This window comes from Phodopus roborovskii, unplaced genomic scaffold (assembly GCF_943737965.1).
Source record: "Phodopus roborovskii unplaced genomic scaffold, PHOROB, whole genome shotgun sequence".
In the NCBI taxonomy this organism is placed as follows: domain Eukaryota; kingdom Metazoa; phylum Chordata; class Mammalia; order Rodentia; family Cricetidae; genus Phodopus; species Phodopus roborovskii.
Window position 1 is genome coordinate 7,140,828 of NW_026126443.1, and position 20,333 is coordinate 7,161,160.

Below are 20,333 nucleotides of genomic sequence, written 5' to 3' on the forward strand. Positions count from 1 at the left end.
GTATCAGTCAGTTCACAATCGCATGTGATATCAGCTCCAAGAGAGCCAATACCCTTTATGGCCTCTATGGTCACAGCCTACATGTGCTCATACAAGCACACAGATGCCCACATATACAATAAAAAAAAATTTAACCCCAAGAGAAAGAGTCATGGGTCATGGTCATCCTTTTGATATGCCTACATAAAATTTCCTTCCCTGCGACATTTTTACCAACTCGTGGTTAAAGCCACCCAGTTTCATGCACAGCATACACCACTGGGGTCACTTGTGAACTAGCTCCTCCTTACCCAGCAGAAAAGCTTTACTAATAGTTTGCTATGGTGCCATCTCCACATTTGTTCTGTGAAGAAGCAAAACAACAAAACAAAACCAAAATACAGAACGTATCTTATTATTATTTAAAGAACTAGAGCCATACACAGCAATTGAGTTTTCCCTTTGGTGATTTTGTTCCCCCTTGATGTGTCCCATCAGCTGATGAACCATCTACATATACGTTTGAAATATGAGAATCCACTTCCTAACATATACAAGTCCAAAACATCCTTTCCCAACAAGAAACACTGAGTCTTTGATTTTTGTTTTTACATGCATGATACATGTATTATATATATTTAAGGCAGTACTCTCGAATCAGAGTTTGCTAATTAGAAGTTAATTTCATTTTCGGGGTCTCTCATTCCCCCCTTCCCAAGAACTTCAACCAGACCCATGTCCCTGGTGTTTTCTTGAAACTTAATGCATTTTAAAACCTAGCAAATTGGTCTATAAGTGAAGTGACAAAATCAAGATTACAGACTGTCTAGACTGTTTAGAGTAATGGGCTGAAAGTGAGATTTTGCCAGGAGGATAAATACAAAGTATGTTTGATAGCTTTTGACCCTTGTAGTCACGTCCATTTCTTGACTTGCCAAATATCTGTGTAATTATCAGCGACCATATCTGTCTCCCTGACTACAAACTGTGTGCTATCGGAGGTCAAGGACCGCTTCCTCTTTTTCTTCAGAAGCCTAGCACTTGGCAGGCCATTTCAATAAATAGTTCTTAAATTGACTTGAATTAGAGCTGCAAAAGGAGTCACAGACAAAGAAAGCCAGTGAAGCATCAGCTCTCTTCTGAAAAGGCCTGGGGATTTTCCCAAGTTCACCGGAGCCTTCGGAAGCTACCATGAACTGGGCAGTATCTGAAAGTGCTGGTGGGATATGGCTGTGTGTATCGCAGGATGTACTTACTGGCTTCCAGTACTGCACAGTTCTCCAGTCACACCTTCCTCTGAGTTCACTGACTTCTACAACTTCTGCCCATAGTGGCACCACCATATACGTTTCATTATGCTGTGTTTGTGTGTGTGTGTGTGTGTGTGTGTGTGTGTGTGTGTGTGTGTGTGTTTGTATCAGACGGACAGAGAGAGAGAGAGAGAATTAGAGAACAACTTGGAGGAATTTGTTTTCTCCTTGGATTATGTGATTCCCAGGAATTGAACTCAGGCTTATGTGGCAAGTGCTTTACCTGCTGAGCCTCTCTCTCTCTCTCTCTTTCTCTCTCTCTCTCTCTCTCTCTCTCTCTCTCTCTCTCTCTCTCTCTCTCTCATTCTGTAACTCCAGTGACTTAATTCTTTTTTTTTTTTTTTTGCTCAAAAATATTGTGCTTCTTTGTTTGATATTCCCTTTTTATTTTTTCTTACATGCCAGAGTGTTCTTTTACCTTCTGTGAACTCATCCAGCCATACCCATCAAACTCTAGAATTCCAACAGTCATATTCATGGAGTAACTTAGCCAAAAATTGGGCTCCTCAGGAAGAGTTACCTTCCCCTACCTGCATCCAGTTGCCCATTGGGAGCTGAATTAACCACAACATTCTATCTACATCCAGCATCATAAACTCAAATTCTCTGTAGCTACTGCTTTGAACTTTCCTTTAACATCCACCCCCAAGCCTGGTGCAGACTGTAAGGTTGGCCTTTTAAATGAGCCTTTTCTAGCATACAGGCTTCTCTGGCTCCCTTGTCTTCCTGAACTTCAAACTTGCTGTCTTAGGGCTTACTGTTGCTGTGATGAAACGCCGTATCCAAAGAAACTTGTAAGGAAAGGGTTTATTTGGCACCAGATCACAGTTCATCATCAAAAGAAGTCAGGACAGGAACCTGGAGGCAGGAGCTGATCCAAAGGCCATGGAGGGGTGCTGCTTACTGGCTTGCTCATTATGCTTACTCAGCCTTTCTTTCTTTTTTCTTTCTGCCTTCCTCTCCATCTGATGTTCTTCCTTCCTTCCTCCCTCCCTCCTTTCTTTCTCTTTCTTTTGCCTGCTTTCTTATAGAACCCAGGACCACCAATCAGGGACAGCACTGCCCACCATGAGTTGTACACTCCCCATCAGTTATTAACTAAGAAAATGCTCTACAGGCTGTCCTGCAGCCTGGTCTCATAGAGGCATTTTCTCAATTGAGGTTCTCTCCTCTCTGATGACTTTGGCTTGTGTCGAGTTGACATAAAATTAGCCAGTGCACTTGCTGGTTCCCACCCCTGGATCATCCCTTTCACTGCTCACATCATCCATGGATGTTAGCCCATCTTTCTGTCTCTAATCTCAATCTTTTCCAATCTGCTTTTCCAAGTTATCTTTGTTCATCACAAATCCGATTTACTTTTAAAAATAAATGTGGGATTCTTCAGACTTATCTCTATATAGTATCAATATATCCATGAGTATGCCATAGTAATTTCTGGAAAAGAGATAGGAGTAGAATCAATGAAGTTGCAAATAGCAGCTGCCTATCCCACTTGTCCCCCCAAAAAACGGAGGGAGCATCTGTATAGTTAATAGCTATAGCAATCACAAAATATTGTACTTTTAAGTTGTGATTTTATTACTATTATGATTTTAGAGTGTTTTCAAATTTTGCCCATGGGTAAATTTTTAATTAGGAGTTTGGAGAAAGACGAAGGAATGCATGTCTACCTTGTGTGCAAGCTAGACTAATGCCACCAACACGTCTACAAGAAGAAGCATGGTGATTATAACTAAACCACAGGCAGACAGTTGAATTGTAAATGAAATTCCTTATAGACACATTAAAATTAGTGAATTCTATATGTTGTTATGGCAACAAAATAAGCTAATTTTTTCCTAATTCATCTGCAGGATTCTTTTTTGCATTTTGGCTTTTAACCTGCATAATATATCCCTAAAAAGAATAATTCTTTTTGTTGTTAGTCTTAATGATGTTTGACATATGTTTTCATTCTATAGCCAAGATCATCCTTGAACTGTTTAAATTAGTGTGTGTGTGTGTGTGTGTGTGTGTGTGTGTGTGTGTGTGTGTGTGCATGCGTGCATGCCTGTATCTCCCCCATGCATTCTGGTCTTAATCTCATGGCAATCTGCTCTCAGTCTCCCAAAAATTAGGATTACATTGAACTACAAAACATTAATTATTTAAAAGATCAAGTGCAATATTCAAGTAAAAGATTTTTTTTCACTTTTAAAATAGTTTTTTGCTATTGTTTTCAAAAAGCTTCATTATTACATGGCTTTACTCCTGTAGTCTTTGATATCCAGTATACTCTGAGTCCCCATGTACCTAGGGAGTATGCTGAGGACATATACATTACCTATTATGAAAGGAGACTGAACATTGTTGGGCAGAAATTTAGTGATTCTATGCAAGATCAAATTGATTAATTATTTATCATTTGAAAATCAGAAAAGGCAAAGAATCTTCGGTGGTTCCTTTTGCCCTCAGTCATCTTAGTCTCTGGAGATGACTGCTGGGGCTCGGCATAGCACACAAAACAATTGTTCAGACCAGCTGTGCCCCAGGGCCGACTTGTAGAGAGCAGCTTGCATTGTACCCCTGAGCTTCCTGGATCTAGAAAGGTGAAGGTTATCCCCGGCAACAGATCTGCAACATCTGACTATTCCATCAGCCTGTCCAAGTTCTGCCCCAGACATTCACTCTTGCTATCCATGGTGCCAATCAGGCATTTTCAGGGAAAGCGTCCAAATGTTCCATGGATCCTCTGCCCCATCTCCTAACAGTTACTTTTTAGTGCAATTCTGGAGGGATGTAGCAGTGTTGGCATGGGGTATGCTGCTTGCTGGGTGTCACTGGATTCGTTTTTGATTGAGCCAATGCCAACAAGGATTGTTTTCACTCCACTAAAGCTACTGAAAATCAGGCAAATGGTCATTTGGAGATGACTTTTCCATGTAGTTCACATCGACTTAGTAACCTTCAGATAACTGAGCTGCTGCAGGCTCATGTCTATGACATGCCATGCTCACTGTGATGAAATGTGGGCTCTTAGGTGGATGTCATGCCATGCTCTATATCACATAGTATTATCCTTAAATCTTCTCTGGGTCATGCTTTCCTAAAATATGCAAAATAACGATGCCCACTTTCTGAGGTCATTTCAAAAATCAAGTGGATGTGCTCTAATATCGAAAATTATGATTAGATATTACTAAGGTAGTACAGTAGAGGTAAGTATCTTAGCAATTCATGGTAATTTGCCACCAAAGAATAGTGATTATTAAAAAGAGGGGAATTCCCCTAAAACCCATGTCTTACCTTGGAATCTGAAATAAAGTTCCTTTAATTTTGCTTTCTTTGAATGAATTTAAAATAACCCTATGTAACCATGCTGGCGTCCAATTCAAAGAGACCTGCCCCTTGCCTCCCTTGTGCTAGAATTAAAGCAGCTACCACCATGCTCTGCCATGTGCTTCTTCTGCTATCTCATTATATTACCTGAAGGGAACTTATTAGGGGCAAAGTTTTTATCTTCTTCCTGTCCTAAGCCCCTGGTATAGGGCCACCTCTTACTGGAATAGATGTCCTGTAAATGCAAAATAAAAGCTTTTGTATCCCACATTCCAAATGTTTAAAACTCTGTGTGTGCTTGCGTGCACTCACATGCGCCTGCATCTGTCTCCAGAGCTCCACACTTTTCCAACTATACAGGTGACAGTCTCGGGGATGTTTCACTGCTTGTGGGGTGTAGTGATTCCTCTGCTCACCCAAGAGTTCTTGGAATATGAAGCAGGGACTGGAGAGATGTCTCAACCATTAAGAGTACAAACAGTTCTTGTAGAGAACCTGAATTCGATGTCCAGCACCTACTTCAGATAGCTCACAATAGCCTCTAATTCCAGCTCCAGGGGACTCCCAACATCCTCTTCTGGTCTCCTTAGGAACCTGAACTCACATGCATACACTGACACATGTATACACACTCATACACATAATTAAAGATAACTCATCTTTTAAAAAATTACTAATATAGAGTAGTTTTATACTTGTTTTGAATCATCAAATCATTTCTGATGAGCTAATAAATCCAGAAGAATATGGTATTAGTTGACAAAATAATATTTTGACCACTCAGTGAAATTAGAATTAAATCAGGACATGGGTATTAAGTGTCCTTGTGTTGACATGTGAATGTTAAAACTAAAGAGTAAAATGCAGCTCTGGGTCCTTTTGCTTGTTACTGTGACTCAGTGATCTAGAAATGTTCCAAAGACTCCAGATCATTGACTGCTCGCTTGGATGCCAAGCACACACTGTTTTTAGTGTGCCAATATACCACAGAGTTGCCTGTGCTTATTGTTTGCAAATGAAGGGTCTGTAGGGAGCAGAAAAGGCCGACCCCTGAGTTGTCTTCTTTCTTCTCCCTGGGTTGGCCTGTAATCGATTCCAGATGTGCATGGCAGAAACAGTAGGGACTGAGTTTCAGATGAACAGTTCCAATACACTAGTTAAATCCAGATGAGAAACAGTAGTTCTTTCTAGTTAATAGAGCATGGAGTAGGGTGGCTGGTGGGACTGTGTCATCAGAAGGGAAGGGAAACCCTTTTAAAGCAGGCTGCAATGGTAAAACCTCTAGACATGAAAATAGTTAAAATATAGAGTCTCTGTTTTGAATCCTTAGTGATTATTTACTTTGTTTTCAAAGCTTCAAGTCAGCATAGAAGGTTCATATGTGGGCCTCACGCTCTCCCTGAGTGAGGCTCTTGCACGCTGAGCTACAGACTGCTGATGCCTTGCCTATTTGATTCAGGTTTCACTCTCTAGACCATGACCATGTTGTTCTTTCTGTATGGCCTTCTGTACTTGCTTGTCCTTCCACTTGTTTTACTGACCTACAGTTGAAGGAAGATTAGACCAACAGTCCTGGGAAGCAGGGCAGGCTAAGCCGGGTTCTCAGGGAATCCAAGGTGTCATCCTCAGTCACAGTGTAAAAGCCAAAATCCAAAATCATGGGAGCCTAGAAGTTTCTGACACTGTCCCTCACAGATGTCAGGGAGAACCAGGCACTCAGCATGGTGTAGCAATAGATGCTGTCAAAAGCAAGCAAGCAAAAGTGTTTGGGAAGCAGGGTGACAGGCCATACCTATAAACTGGACATCAAGAACCATGCTCAAACTGCAGGCATGTTTGAAAAAAGCAAAAGGAAACAAATCCCAGAATATTTGCTAGAAAATTCACTGCAATTTGGGAATTAAATTTGCTCTGATAAGCCCCTTTTAACAAGCAGATAGATATCTATTGTGTGTGCATTTTTACCTAATAAAATGGGGGTGACAATTCTGTTTGTATTACTTAGGTTGATCCCCGCCTTTGACATAGCTCCCACAGTTGACCCCCTCCCCACTTTAACCATATCTACTTCCAACACATCCATCAAGCTAGCAGTAGCCATGAATTTAGATTTGCGCAGAGACAGCCTGCCACAACGAAGCTGTGAGCATCTACCTTGTTTGTAGAGATGGAATGACTGTCCTATCCCATCATCATGGCAGTGTGAGAGATTGCCACTCCATTCAACCCTGTAGTCTAGTTAAGGTGATTGGATTCTCTCACTTGTGAAAAACAATGCTAGAATACCCTTTTTTAATGCAAAGTGTGTATGGTGTGGGCTTTAACTGAAAAGTCTTAGATGATGGGGAATGTTCTGTATATATGTTCCTCTTATTGGTTAATGAATAAAACACTGATTGGCTGATTGGCCAGACAGGTAGTGATGTAGCTGGGCAGAATCAGGGTATAAGCAGGAACAAACAGAAAATCACTCTCTTCTCTGTGGAGATGCTGAGCAGTCATCATGTAGCAGACAAAGTTGCTGGTCCAGCAAGATAAGACCACATGGAAATATATGGATTAGTAGTTAAGGGTTAATAATTAAGACAAAGGTAGCCAATAAGAATCCCTAGTCATCAGCAAACAGTTTCATAATTAATGTAAGTCCTTGTGTGTTCATTTGGAACTGAAGTGGCGGTGGGATCTAACTGAGACAGAGAATCTCAGTGAAGCATTATATATGTAATGGGCACTATCCTTCACACACTGTTGCCACATCAAGATGGCCATTATCAATCTCCCTGGCAAATGTAAAACCTGAAGTCTGCTTGGTTTAGAGTTTCTCTAGGGCTATAAGATACTTATAAGCATGTTCTAAAGAGGGAATATTGTCTGGTTCTTATTCTCCCCCTCAGTTTCCGCATCTACACAATGGGAAACAATAGTTCTATAAAGCCATGATGATCTTATAGATCAGTAAGAGTATAGACAGAGCCACTAAACATCAAGCTAGTATTAGGGGAATCTCTCATCATCTGAGCTCTTCAGCATCAGGGAGACTTACATTACACACCCCAAGCAGAGTTCCTGGGTGAATCTGAAGTTTGTGGAGGAACTACCATGGGGAAAGAACCTTTAGTGCCTTAATGGTGATTAAAAATAGAACTTGACCCAGAGTGAGGATTTTCTTCCACTGAATGAGAATATGTGGAAATAAAGGGTGAGAAACCCACTGGGTTTGTTGGTTTACAGACTACAACTTGGAGACAGTTTTAGAATGGCTTTGTGCTTTGAAATGTGGCTGTTCATTCCTGTTCTTGATCAGGCATCACCCTTCTCACCTGATTTCCATACCATCGCTCAGCGCACTGCCTGCCTCTAAATATATGTACTTAGGCCAGATGCGCTTTCTTCCTGATTAATCTTTCAAGCAATCTCTGCAATGGTTTCCTATCTGGCTCACACAGCTCGGCTTGTAGCCAGCCCTACATACACAGTGACTAGCTCCTTGAAGTTGGTGGGCATCTCCCCTCAAGGCAGGTCTCGAGGAAGCACCATGGTTTCACCCATGGCCTGTGAGCTCTAAATACCTTCTGAGGTTACTCGGAAGCTCTCTGTGGAGGAAGACAAGTCGTTTCTAGAAAGGCGCCTTTGTACTCTGTGCTTTTTTGTTGGATAGTTCAGTGTGATAAAGACATCTATAGGATCTAAACGAGCAGCAGGAAACATTACTTCCTCATCACATAATTCAAAATAGTCACAGGTGAATTATGCATTTGGTATTGTAAGAACCTCTCAATTAACAATGGCAGATGCCACCCAGAGTTTCCTTAAAGAAAGAAAAATTAAAAAAAAAAAAAAAAATTCTTAGGAAAAGGCCTCTTCCCCTTGCATTCATTTGCTTCCCTGAAAATTCCCAGCCTGTTTCAAGGAGGGTTTTAGAGAATAGAGTCTTTGAGTTATGAATATCATCTAGTGAAGAATGTATCTTAATGACTGTGGCAGGAGGAAAAAAAAAAAAAACAGACACTTAAAAAACTGGGCCACACAAGAGCCCCAGGTTAGGTTGCTGTTTCTCCACTGACTGTCTGCCTACCATGAAGCCATCCCAGAGTTTTGAAGCCACCATAAGCCCTTATATAAGATGAACAACATGGATATTTCCTAGCTACAAAGTGTGTTCCTGATTGTGGAAAATGTTTTGCAGAGGGAAACGCTTGAAGGTAATTCAGGAATACCGTGTCATCAGTTGCAAAGTGTTCTCTTGTTATATAAGAGGTCTTGGTGTTGACTGTGTTAAAATCCTGGTGTATTCAATGGGTGGTGTGACTTGTATACAGCTTTGCATCTCACAAACATCTGTGTCTACCAATGGCTGCATAAAAGGAAGATGAGAATGTTGCACATGGCTCCCAGATGTTCCTGCACTCTCTATTTCACAGTGGTGTCTTACAGCCAGAAATGAGTGCCTTTGGCTTCTTGGAATGACTGTGGATTCCTTTCCATTCAAATTCCAGTGTATAGAAGCCATTGTCCTTGTAATTAAGACCTAAGCTTGTTTCGGTGAAAGTAGGTCAGTGTTTCAGTGGGAAGGCTCTATTAAACTGAGAGTGGCATTTGGCCAATTGGATTTTGCTTTCAAATCTCAGTTTTGCAGACCCATGTTTTCAGTTTGAACTCTGGGTATTTACAGCAGGTTTATTGGACTCTTGTTTTAATACAGGCCCCGAGCAAAATTCCAAGGGAAGTCAACTTACAAAAAACGAGGAAGTACTAGATAGATTGATGTGCAGATGCATAGTATTCTTTGAAAGTGTGGACTAGGGCCCAGTGGTGTTGGTGCACACCTTTTATCCCAGCACTTGGGAGGCAGAGACAGTCAGGTCTCTGAGATTGAAGCCAGCCTGGTCTACATAGTGAGTTCCAGGACAGCCAGGGCTACACAGAGAAACCCTGTTTCAAAAAACAAATAAACAAACAAATAAATAAATAAGTGGGGGAAAGAAGAAAGTGTTTGGCTAAATAATGTAATCTCAATAGGGCATCATGAGTACTAGTAGAAGAGATCTGGAGGAGACTCAAGTGAGCATGTACCTAAGAGAATCTTCATAGTGATAGCAAACTTGAATTGAGTTCTGTTGGATTAACTAGAGTATTTCAGGTTGAAATATCTGAGAAGCTTTTGTGGCTGGTGTTCATACACTATGGGGACCATGTAGATCTGGGGTGAGCATGTTTTCTTTTTCTTGTTAGGGGTGGATGTTGTGATTACACTTGTGTCTTATAATTGAAAAGACTCCAAGGGGGGGGGGGGGGAATAGGAAATGTAGGTCCGTGAGGAATATTTTAAGTGGACAACCATGAGGACCTGAGCATGAGCAGCAACAGTAGAATTATGAGTAGGCCACAAGGAGCCTTCCAGATGCTTGGCTATATGTAGACAAAAAGAGGAAAATGAGTTAACCAAATGTATGTGATCCCATTGACTTGGTGGTACTGATGCCATCAGATAGAAAGATACAGAAAGACAAGTAAACTCTTTAGTAAGATCAGGTGAAAGGGGACATAGATGTCTTCTTTCACTTAGCTCAGATGGGTCCAGATTCCTAAAGAGTGACAACCTGGAGCTCCTGCAGAACTTGGCCTCTGAAAGACCCTTTCCAAGAGCTGAAGTGTGATGACAAATCAATATGAAAAAGAGAATACCTATATTTTGGCTGTTTCTGTAGTTTTGAAGACTGGGGTATTTTATATTGTTTGTGGTTTCCCCCTTATCTACTCCCAGATCATATTTCAAGGTTTTGTTTTTACTCATCAGAATGACAGGAAGTTTTCAAAGTCTGTTTCCTTCAGGTTTGGCCTCAGACTTATTTTCAGGATTACGTGTTTGTTTTTCCGTTTGTTTCCATAACAACCAAACCTAGAATTCCTATATATAGTCAGTCAGCATCCATTGTTCCCCTGGCCATTGTATCATAATCTTTTGCGCCCAGGCCAGAGAACTCCACTGATGAGAGAAGACAGGGAGGTGCCAGGGTCCCTGGCCTGGAGATTCTCAAGTCATAATCAAAAGGAGGAAATAAAATAATGTAGCTGTCTCTAGAGATTCAAGGTCTCCTGCAGACACTATCTAGAATTGAGATGGCATGTGTTTGGAAGCTTCATTTTGCCTTCAGAGTTTTCTTTCACAATGGCCCACAGAAACAGACATCTTCAGTAGAAGGAGCTAGAAGGTTATATTGACCACTGGTAATTTTTATTATAATTCTACATGCCAGTTTTCATGAACAGCAAGTATCCCCAGAAAGAGAGTAAAATTGAGGTACAAAGGAACTTATATAGGGTGCAAGAAATATTTTTTAAATACTTACACTTATTGAAGTCCACGAATCCTCTTGACGCCTCTACATTACATACTCAGTGTCTTAGCCAATGTTCTATTGCCATGAAGAGGTACCATCAGCATGATGAAATACATGGTGACACATAAGCCGAGGAACACGAGACACCATTGGCACGATGGAACACATGGTGACATGTAGGCAGCTTGACAGAATACCTTGTATTGGAAACAAAACAAGCAACATGACAAAACTTATACCCTCATAATACTAACTATATTACATACTGCTGTACGGGAGATCTTAGGTCTTTATGTTTTGCATGAATGTGCTGGTTAGTTTTTGGTCAACTTGATACAAGCTTGTGTTTTCTGAGAGATGGAAACCTCAACTGAGGAAAATGTCTCCATAAAATGGGGCTATAGCAGATTTTTTTTTTTTTTTGGTCTGCCCAAAAGTGTTGGCAACACTTAAGAGGAATGTAGCATGAGGTACAATGAGGTAATGGAGAGAACTGCAGTTGTGTATGCATTGACGAAGTGTAGACTTGAACAAAAAGTTCATTTGATGTGATAGGAAAATTTTCACAAAGGACATAACTTTTCAACAGAATTTTGAATGTTGGGTGGGAATTGCAGAAGCCACTAAAACAGTTAGTAACAAGGACCAGCATCAATTACATACTTGGCATGTTAAAAGAATCAGAAACTAATTGGAAGTGAGGCTGCAGTCATGAGATGGGCCAGACTGAAGAGCTGTATGCACATCAGATATACCATTGTACTGTAATCATTCAGTAATGTATGCTGCTCAGACAAGGCCTTGGAGGAAGCAGGCAGTCATAATTGTGGAATTGAGTTACAATTGTAGAATGGGAAGATTCAAGACATCAATGGGTATAAAGGCATAGGATGGATGAACTAACATTCCAAATGCAAGAGGAAGAATTTGAGATAGTTGGTTTCTAGCATATTGAGTGGTGTTGAGGCATCCCCTGAGCCCCTTTCCCCGCTGTAGATGAAGTACTGGTATTGTTATCCCAAAGGGGCATTGCATTTCCCAGTGCAACATAATTCTTTGTTCCCTCCAGATTCCTAGGACATTGTTGACGTACACATACATATTCAGACTGCTTTAGTCTTTTGTCAAAATTTCTAAGTGATTATATCATACAAGCTGCATGCCATGCCAGAAGCTCCCTGCTGTCAACTACAGTATAGCTGGATCTGCTCTCCTTCCACAGTTAGTGAGCCTTTCTCAGTGTCCATCATTTCTTGGCTAGAGGTAGTGGACCATGTTCCTGTTTGTCTCGGTTTTACCCTTTTATCCCCATTCTGCTTTGGATCTCTCCACATGTGTATAAATTAACCAACCTTTAGTTGATCCAGGCTGACCTGTAACTCAGCATATAGACACAGTTGGTCTTGAATTTGTAGCGATCCTCATGATTCTGCCTCCTGGGTGATGGTGGGATTACAAAGGTTTATCAGCATGTTTGGCTGTTTTGATGTTTTTGTACTATTATTGAACTTTGAGATTTTAAAGTTTTGTTTACACAATCTATATTACCTTCTTCTATTTGTACTTTTCTGTTTAGATACACCTTGTTCTCATCTTCATCTTTTTTAAAAGACTTATTTCTTAATATTTCATTTTATTTGTTTATGTCTGTGTCTTCATGTGTCTAAATGTATATATGTGTTTGACTGCCCACAGAGGAGGATCCCCTGGTGCTTGGTTTGAGGAACTTGTGAGCTACCTACTATTTACTTACCTACCAACCAATGTGGGTCCTGGGTGAACCCAGATCCTCTGCAAGAACAGTAAAGGCTCTTGATTACTTAGCCATCTCTTAAGCCCCTTGTTTTTATTTTTAGTTAACCCACCCCCCTTCCCCCATGTCTGTCTGTCTGGTTATATGCAATTGAGTGCAGGTACCTGAGGAGGCCAGAAGTTGGTGGCTTTCCTGGAGCTATAGGTATAGAAGTTTGTGAGCCACCACATATGGGTATTGAAGACCAACTTGGCCCCTCTGGTATAGCAGATCATGCTCTTGGCCACTGAGCCAAGACCATTATCTCTCCCCCCCCCACACCATTGTAAGAACATAGCTGTTTAAATTTCTCTTTACTTGTCTCTAAATGTCTGACATAAACTGGAGCTGGGGTGCATGAAACATTCAGTATTTGCTGGTCTTGTGTTGATCTCATTAATTAGCACAGTAATTAATACCAGACATATTTATTAATGGATACTTTGGATTCTCTTGACAGCCCTGCTCCATCTCCCTCACTCTCACAATCAATCACTAAATGATGATGATTGTTCCTATTCCTCTCCCTCTTTTTGCAGATTTCTCTGTGAAATGTCCAGTTGTTTGCATTGTATCATAATCAATCACTTATATGTCTTTCTGAGACAATGAATTGAAGACAGGGATCAAGTCTTACTGTACCAGAACAGGTCTCCTGTTTACTCGATGGTCAGTAAATATTTGCTGATGAATAATCCTTTGCCTTCTGTCCACCTCAGAAATAGACTCACCTGAAATTCTTTTGTCTTTATTTTTCCTGGTATTTGATTCCCACTAACCACTGAGCCTGTCTCCCAAGTCTGCATAAAAGCTTAGCCCACATACAATTGAATGTGGTACTCTTGTCTGTCTCCCATAGCTTCTGTTTGGAGCTGCAGAACATTGAGACTATTTCCAAAATGACATCGTTCTGTATCACTCAGCACATAAAAGGACCATCCTCCCCCATGCCACTGATTCCTACCCTGTTCAAGCACCTTCCTGCCAGCTTAGTCCCAGAGTCGCATCAGTCCCAAAGAGAGACTCTATTAGTTATAAACCTGTTGGCCAATGGTTAGAGCTTCTTATTGGCTAGCTCTGTCTTAGCTATTAACTCATTTCTATCAATCTAAGTGTTTCCACATGGTCTTATCTTACCAGAGAGAGTGTCCGGACCCCTTACTCCTACATTTGATCCTATATTTCTACTCCTCTCTACTACATCTCCCAGAATCCTCCTTGTCTCCTAGTCCTGCCTGTCTTCCTTTCCTATAGGCCAAAAGTGTTTTATTCATTAGCCAATAAGAAAAACATGTACAGAATGAGATCTCCCATCATCTCTTTTCTGTCTAAATAAAAAGGAGTTTAACTTTAACATAGTAAAATATATAACAAAATAGTTACCAAATAAGAACTACAGTTAACAATATTTAGTCCGTTAACATTATCAGGAATTAACATAATCTATCCTCTATCCTATCTTTGTGAGTTTAAAGTCTTATATGTAACTTTTCTTTAATCCTAACCAAAGAAAATTAACCACAACTGTCTGCACTGACCACGCCCATTGGGGTGTGGGGACAGGTATGGGTGTGACCTGGATATCTCACTACATTACTCTTCTGTCCTCATTCTCCCAGCAGACAAGCTCTCTGAGACAGCCTAATTGTTTTCTTTATCTCTTTTATTGTTTCAGTCAGTGCAATGAGTTTTGGAGATGTGAAGTTTTCCTAACAGTGAATTACCCATTCCCTCCCTTGAGCCGTTTCTTGAGGGGGCTGCAAACACTTAGTTACAGATTTGAGTTGCTAGAAGATACCCTTTATGATCACTTTGGTGTTGAGTCCCCAGAGCCAGTAGCATACCCTGGCCCCAAGACAGTATTAACAAATCTGTTTTCATCACCTAGCTCTGGCTAGCAATCCAGGGAGTCTAGAATTAGCAAGAAGTCTCCCAGTAGCCCTCTAAGGAACACAGTAAACCAGAGAGGGCTGGATAGGTACCTCTGGAATGCATTCTTTCTCTGCTTTGAAATCTCCATCATTCTAGAGCCCCACCTCCTCCCAAGTGCTAGCCTCCATTTACATGAGTGTTCCTTATGCACAGAGAATTTTAGAGTGTTGTGTGACAACAGTCAGTCCAGTATCGTAATTGTTTTAAGACAGAATCTCACAACTTACTTAGCCTTGGCTAGCCTGGAGCTCATTATGTAGAACAGACTTGCCTTGAACTCTAGGTGTGCCTGTCAATGCCTCCACATGCAAGTCTCCTCCTGAGTCTCAGGGCAGAGGACAGCAATTCATGAGCAAACCAGAATCTTCTATTGCATAGCAGCAAACTGGCCTTTTCAAGACCAGGGGAGTCATACAAACTCCTGCATTTGACATCAGTGCTCAGAGTGTTATGGTATTTACAAACAAAGGGGGTGGGGTGGTGCCAGCACCTGGGAGAGAGCCAAGCTCTGAAAGGTCCCACAAAGTGGGGCCTGGAACAGATATGTCATAGCTGCTGCCATTTGCTTTTGGATATGTGAGTTTACCTGTCCTAATCTTAACCAGGAGGGAAAAGGGGGGCACTGAGAGAATGGATAGTGGCAGCTGTTTCTTTTGCGCCCTGAGTCTCATTTCCTGAAATGTTCCCCTGAGATTTCTTGTACTTTTTCTTTGACTTTCATGTAATATATAAATTTCCACTTAGAATTCGAGGAGTTTTTGTTGTTGTTTTGCTTTTGTTTTATGATGGATGTTTTATAATATGCAGTAGAGTCTAGAAACAGCAACAACAACTAAGTGTGTCCACTAAAAGAGACTCCCTTCTAAGCGACAGGTATGTGAGTCTGGTTGAGTGAGTGGCAGGTGAGGAAAGGGGTTAGCCTGGCTTAATGCCTGCCTAGGAACCATTTATTTCTTTATAGCTTTGCTGGGAAGGGATTTAAGCTGTCAGGTACCTGGTGTCTGAGATGTGCTCTGCATGAAAACTAACCTCTGGCATTCCTAGATGTGTGCCATTTCTTGAGGAAGCTTCAACCACTTAGTAAGAAACAGACCTTTCGGTAGGACATTTGGTGCTTCTTAGGATGGATTTGTGGTTGGGGAATAGATCTCTTTCAGTAAGGTGTGGTTTTGTCTTGTTGCTTTCAGAACTGAGTGTGTAGAAAAGGGTAGTGTCTATCAAGAGGGTTCAGAGTTCTGGGGCTGCCGGCTGGCTGTGCTCAGCCCAGGCTGGAACAATGTTCACAGGAGAGTGGAATGTTTGGAGCTTCAATGAGTGTGTGGTGTAACTGAGTCTCGGGTCTTAAACACAGACACAATCTAAGAAATGGTAAACAACCCTGCTTTTGACAGAAAGAATGAGAAGTTGACAGTCCATTGTGGGCCCCGGGTGGGTTCATCAGCAGAAGGCAAAGGGATAAAGGAGTAGAGATAAAGGAACTAAGACAATGCATGGGTTGTGTCTTCCCTGTCTTCCTTTGTCTCCCCATACACACCTGGGGGTGAACCCATGGAGGCTTGTGTAGATTGCTCCTCTTTTCCTTTTGTGTTTTGTGTGTGTGTGTGCCTGGCAGATTTATCTACAAAAGGTTTCTCTCTATCTTAAGGAATATGTAGTGGGGGGCAAACAGGGCAACAAATAGTGAAAGGTATCTTAGCGAGGCAGGGGTGGGGAGTGTGGGGGTGAGTGTTCAGGCGCTGCCCTGCTGTCAGGGAGGTGGCTCCCTCACAGTTGGCCAAGAGGCCAATGGGACGATGGCTGATCTTAGTTTGGTCAGATGTTAGTTTTTACAGGATTAGTCTGTGTCCCACCTGGGGGAACCATGCTTTGGATAATGAGGTGTCCGTCAGATGGGCAGAAGGCTTGCCAGATGACTGTCCCATCTTTGCCTACGAAGAAAGAGAGTCCTTGGTTTTCATCCCATTCTTAAGGGTGGGCCCCACAGGTTTCCTCCTAGTCTTCACAGGCAGCTGCCCCTTGTGTGAGTCAGTGTTGTTGCATTGACACCACAGAATCCCAATGAGTGTACTGATGGCGCTGCCCCTCTCCCCTCCCCCCTCCCATTTCCCCAGGACTTGCCATTAAAGCTCCTGGGGTTAAGATTCCTGCTATCCATTTCCATCATCTTCCCTCAGAACTGCAAACTTAAAAATACCTTTCAGAGAAACTTGTTTGGAATTTCATTTTAATGGGATTTGTGAATAAATCTCCATCTTAATGCTGACTAAGCTCCAAACGGCTCTTCCAGGAGAACACTATCGGATTTTTATATTTTAAATTTTAAATCTCTTGACTCCAAAGGCATAAAACATTTTTGTATTTGTGGGAGTGCCATGTGCCTGAGCACTCCTGCTAAAGACGGACTTTTTTTTTTTTAATGTTTTGGCTGGTGTAAAGAATTCTGGTCTGCAGAAGGGGACTGTTGCATCATCAGCCCCTTCCCATGTAGAAGCCTGTGTGTATTTCTCTGGTTCACCTGCCCCACCTATGAGGATGGATGTTCTGTGGTTTCCTTAAGAGATAAAATAACTCTACTTTCTTCCTTCACACTGGAACTTTTAACCTCAGAATTTCATTTTTAAATGCCACGAGCCCTCAAAGTCAGACTCAAATAATTGTCTCTGTCACTCTACATGAGCTTCCCACCTGTGGGATGAACATTGCAATGCAGGTGAGAGTTGGTCCCTCCCCAACCCCTACCCCCAAAAGAAAACCTACTCAGGACTGACCAGATGATGCTGGCCAGAAGAGACAACTCCAGGTAGAAGGTAGAGATGGCTCTGGGGGTGGGGCAGGTGCCACAGTTAATGCTGGAAGATGCCCTTGGAATCTAAGGTCTTACGAGTGCCCACCACACACCAGAGGAAGGGTGTGAGTTGATGAACTTAGTCGTCGTAATTGCTTATTGGTGTGAGCTGTGTGTATGTGTGTGTGCCTGTGTAGGATAGTGGTCAGCATTGCTTGTCTTCCTCAGTTGCTGTCTGCATTGATTTTTTTTGAGGCAGGGTGTGGCTAGACTAGCTGGCCAGTAGTTCCAGGTACCCTCCTGTCTCACTTTCCCACTGCTGGGATGGCAGGTCTGCTATGCTCTGTGAAAGTGCTGGCAAGAAACTCATCCTCTCACAAGCAGCATCAGCTGCCCAGCCCCATTAGGTGTGATCTGTTTTGCCAATCGTGACTTAATAAAAGTGGTAGGGGAAACTGGGAGGTGAAGGGCTTCCAAGCAAGTAACACTTCACCCTGTGTCCTCTGTGGTCCAGGTCACTGTTCCTGTCTCTCCACAGATTCTTCTTACTCGGAGCCCCCGATGTTCAGCAACAGTTGAATCACTACCAGTCAGCCGCCCTGGCAAGAAACAACAGCCGTGTGAGCCCGGTGCCTCCTGCTGGGACTGTGGCTGGCACAGAACAGAAGGCAGAAGCTGTTCTGCACTGTGAATTCTGTGAATTCTCCTCTGGCTACATCCAGAGCATCAGGCGCCATTACCGGGACAAGCATGGAGGCAAGAAGCTATTCAAGTGCAAAGACTGCTCCTTTTATACGGGCTTTAAGTAAGTGGCATGAAGAACAGTTACAGAAAACCAAAGGGGCTGCCCCTGCGCCAGCCCTCGCCACGCTCTTCCCTTACATCTCCCTGTCTACAGATCCAGGAAGGTTCTGTCAGTGTGTGAAATAAAGGTTGGGTTCAGTCTTCACAGAAGGAAGCTAGTTTCAGAAAGACTACTTTGGGACCTGTGGAAGTGGGTAAAGAGTTACTTAAGGACAAATGATCAGAACATATGGGCTTTTAAAGAATGTGGGATTGGATCAAAGGTCCAGTGCACGGAACAGGATGCATTTTTCTTTCAGAGAACATCCCCTTTTCATTTATGCGCGCGCGTGTGTGTGTGTGTGTGTGTGTGTGTGTGTGTTTTAAACCCTAAACCCTAGGTCTCGCACCCCCTCCCCGAAGCAAATGTAGATGCATTATGGAAATGTGTGAGAGCACTTGTTAGAGGAAGATTGCCAAAGGGGAACACCTGCTCCCTTCCTTAATAGGAGCGCTTACCATTTATTATGTGTGTACCCACCCACACCACCATGCACATGTGGGGTTGCAGGAGGACACGGGAGGTCCCACGTTTGCAGGGGTCACTTCTCCTATCTTGTGGGGATTGTCGTCAGACTTGGCAGCAAACACCTTTTCCCACTGAGCGTACCTGCCCACGATGCACTTGTTAAGGAGACATTGAAGATTTTGTCAAGTTCAAAGGTATGAGGTGGGTGGAGGAAGAGGCAGCAGCAGCAGGGTTCCTTCCTCTCTCAAGCTACTCTATTTCTGAGTTGAGGGAATCTAGTCAGAGTCACCAGGACTGACACCGAACCTGTTCTCACACTCTCCATGTGACGGTGTGAAGACTCACATAGGCAATTAATGAGTCAGCCAAGATTTAAAACAGTTCTTCCAATACCCAGTGTGAGACAGAGTTGATCCTCTTGAGAGGTTTTGTTTAATTATTTAATAGGCAGTTTCTGTGTGTCTGTGCATGTCTGTGTGGTGCTGGGCACTCTATCCAGGGTCTCACTAAGTTATCCAGGCTAGCCTTGAACTCATTCTAGCCTCAAACTTGTGATCCTCCAACCTCAGCCCTCTGAGTAGCTGCCATTTACAGACAAGCTCCACCAGATGTGGCTCAGTAGGCAATGTCAAATGTGCAAGAATGATGTATTTATTTCCTTTTACGCAAAAACTTGATCCCAGCCAAGTAGCAAAAGTTCTGAATAGTTGCCACTGTATCTCTGTGTTCATCGTTGGGTTAACTGGCCAAGGAGATTGTAGTCAGCAAATGTAAAGTTTAGGCTTCTCAAGCAGGAAAACCACATGTGGACGTCTGCAAGAGGTGTGCCAGCAGGAGGGAGACATATTAGTGACAGTTTGTCATGGTCTCTGTCCCTTCTCTCTCAGATCTGCTTTTACTATGCATGTGGAAGCTGGGCATTCGGCGGTCCCGGAGGAAGGCCCCAAAGATCTCCGCTGTCCTCTCTGCCTTTATCATACCAAATACAAACGAAACATGATCGACCACATAGTCCTACACCGAGGTAAGCTTCAGGCTGGCTCAGTTTACTTGTGTCCTGGAGGGGAGGTAGCATTCTAAGGATGCTCCCTGTGCGCCACAGCAGCCTCACCCTCTTCCCTAAGCTTTGTTCCTCCAGGCAGGAGTCATTGACAGTCACTGATATCCAATGAATAAGGCACATGCCAGTGGAATTCCTTCCTGGAGGGAGGGGTGGAGATGGGGGTGGGGAATTCTCAGGAACCCTTCCGTCAAGGTTCTGGGGATCAGGAATTTCCCATGCAGAATCCCTTGCTACCAAGGGACTCTAGCTATGTGTATTGTGAACCTGGGGAAGGAAGGCATAATAAAAAGACAGAAAAGATGCTTTCCAAAGGACACAGTGAACTTTGCTTTGAAATGGACAGGGAGAAAGAGTTACAAAAAAGAGAAGTGGTCTGCTGGGCAGAACACCCATGGATTGGTTGCTGGGTCGTTCTGGTTTGGATCCTGATCTGTATAGCTTCTCTGTAAGACACCTTCATTCTGTGGTGGGGTTCCAATGTGGATGCACAGTGGTGGG

The 20,333-nt window shown here is 42.6% G+C and overlaps 1 protein-coding gene across 1 annotated transcript in view; it reads left to right on the forward strand.

Moving 5' to 3' along the window:
* Positions 1-20,333, forward strand: part of Znf462 (zinc finger protein 462) — a 132,398-nt gene that overhangs the window by 80,866 nt on the left and 31,199 nt on the right. Inside the window, 3 exon segments of the mRNA XM_051187820.1 lie at positions 17,999-18,019; positions 18,022-18,265; positions 19,660-19,796. Of these exon segments, the coding sequence (XP_051043777.1) occupies positions 17,999-18,019; positions 18,022-18,265; positions 19,660-19,796 (402 nt within the window).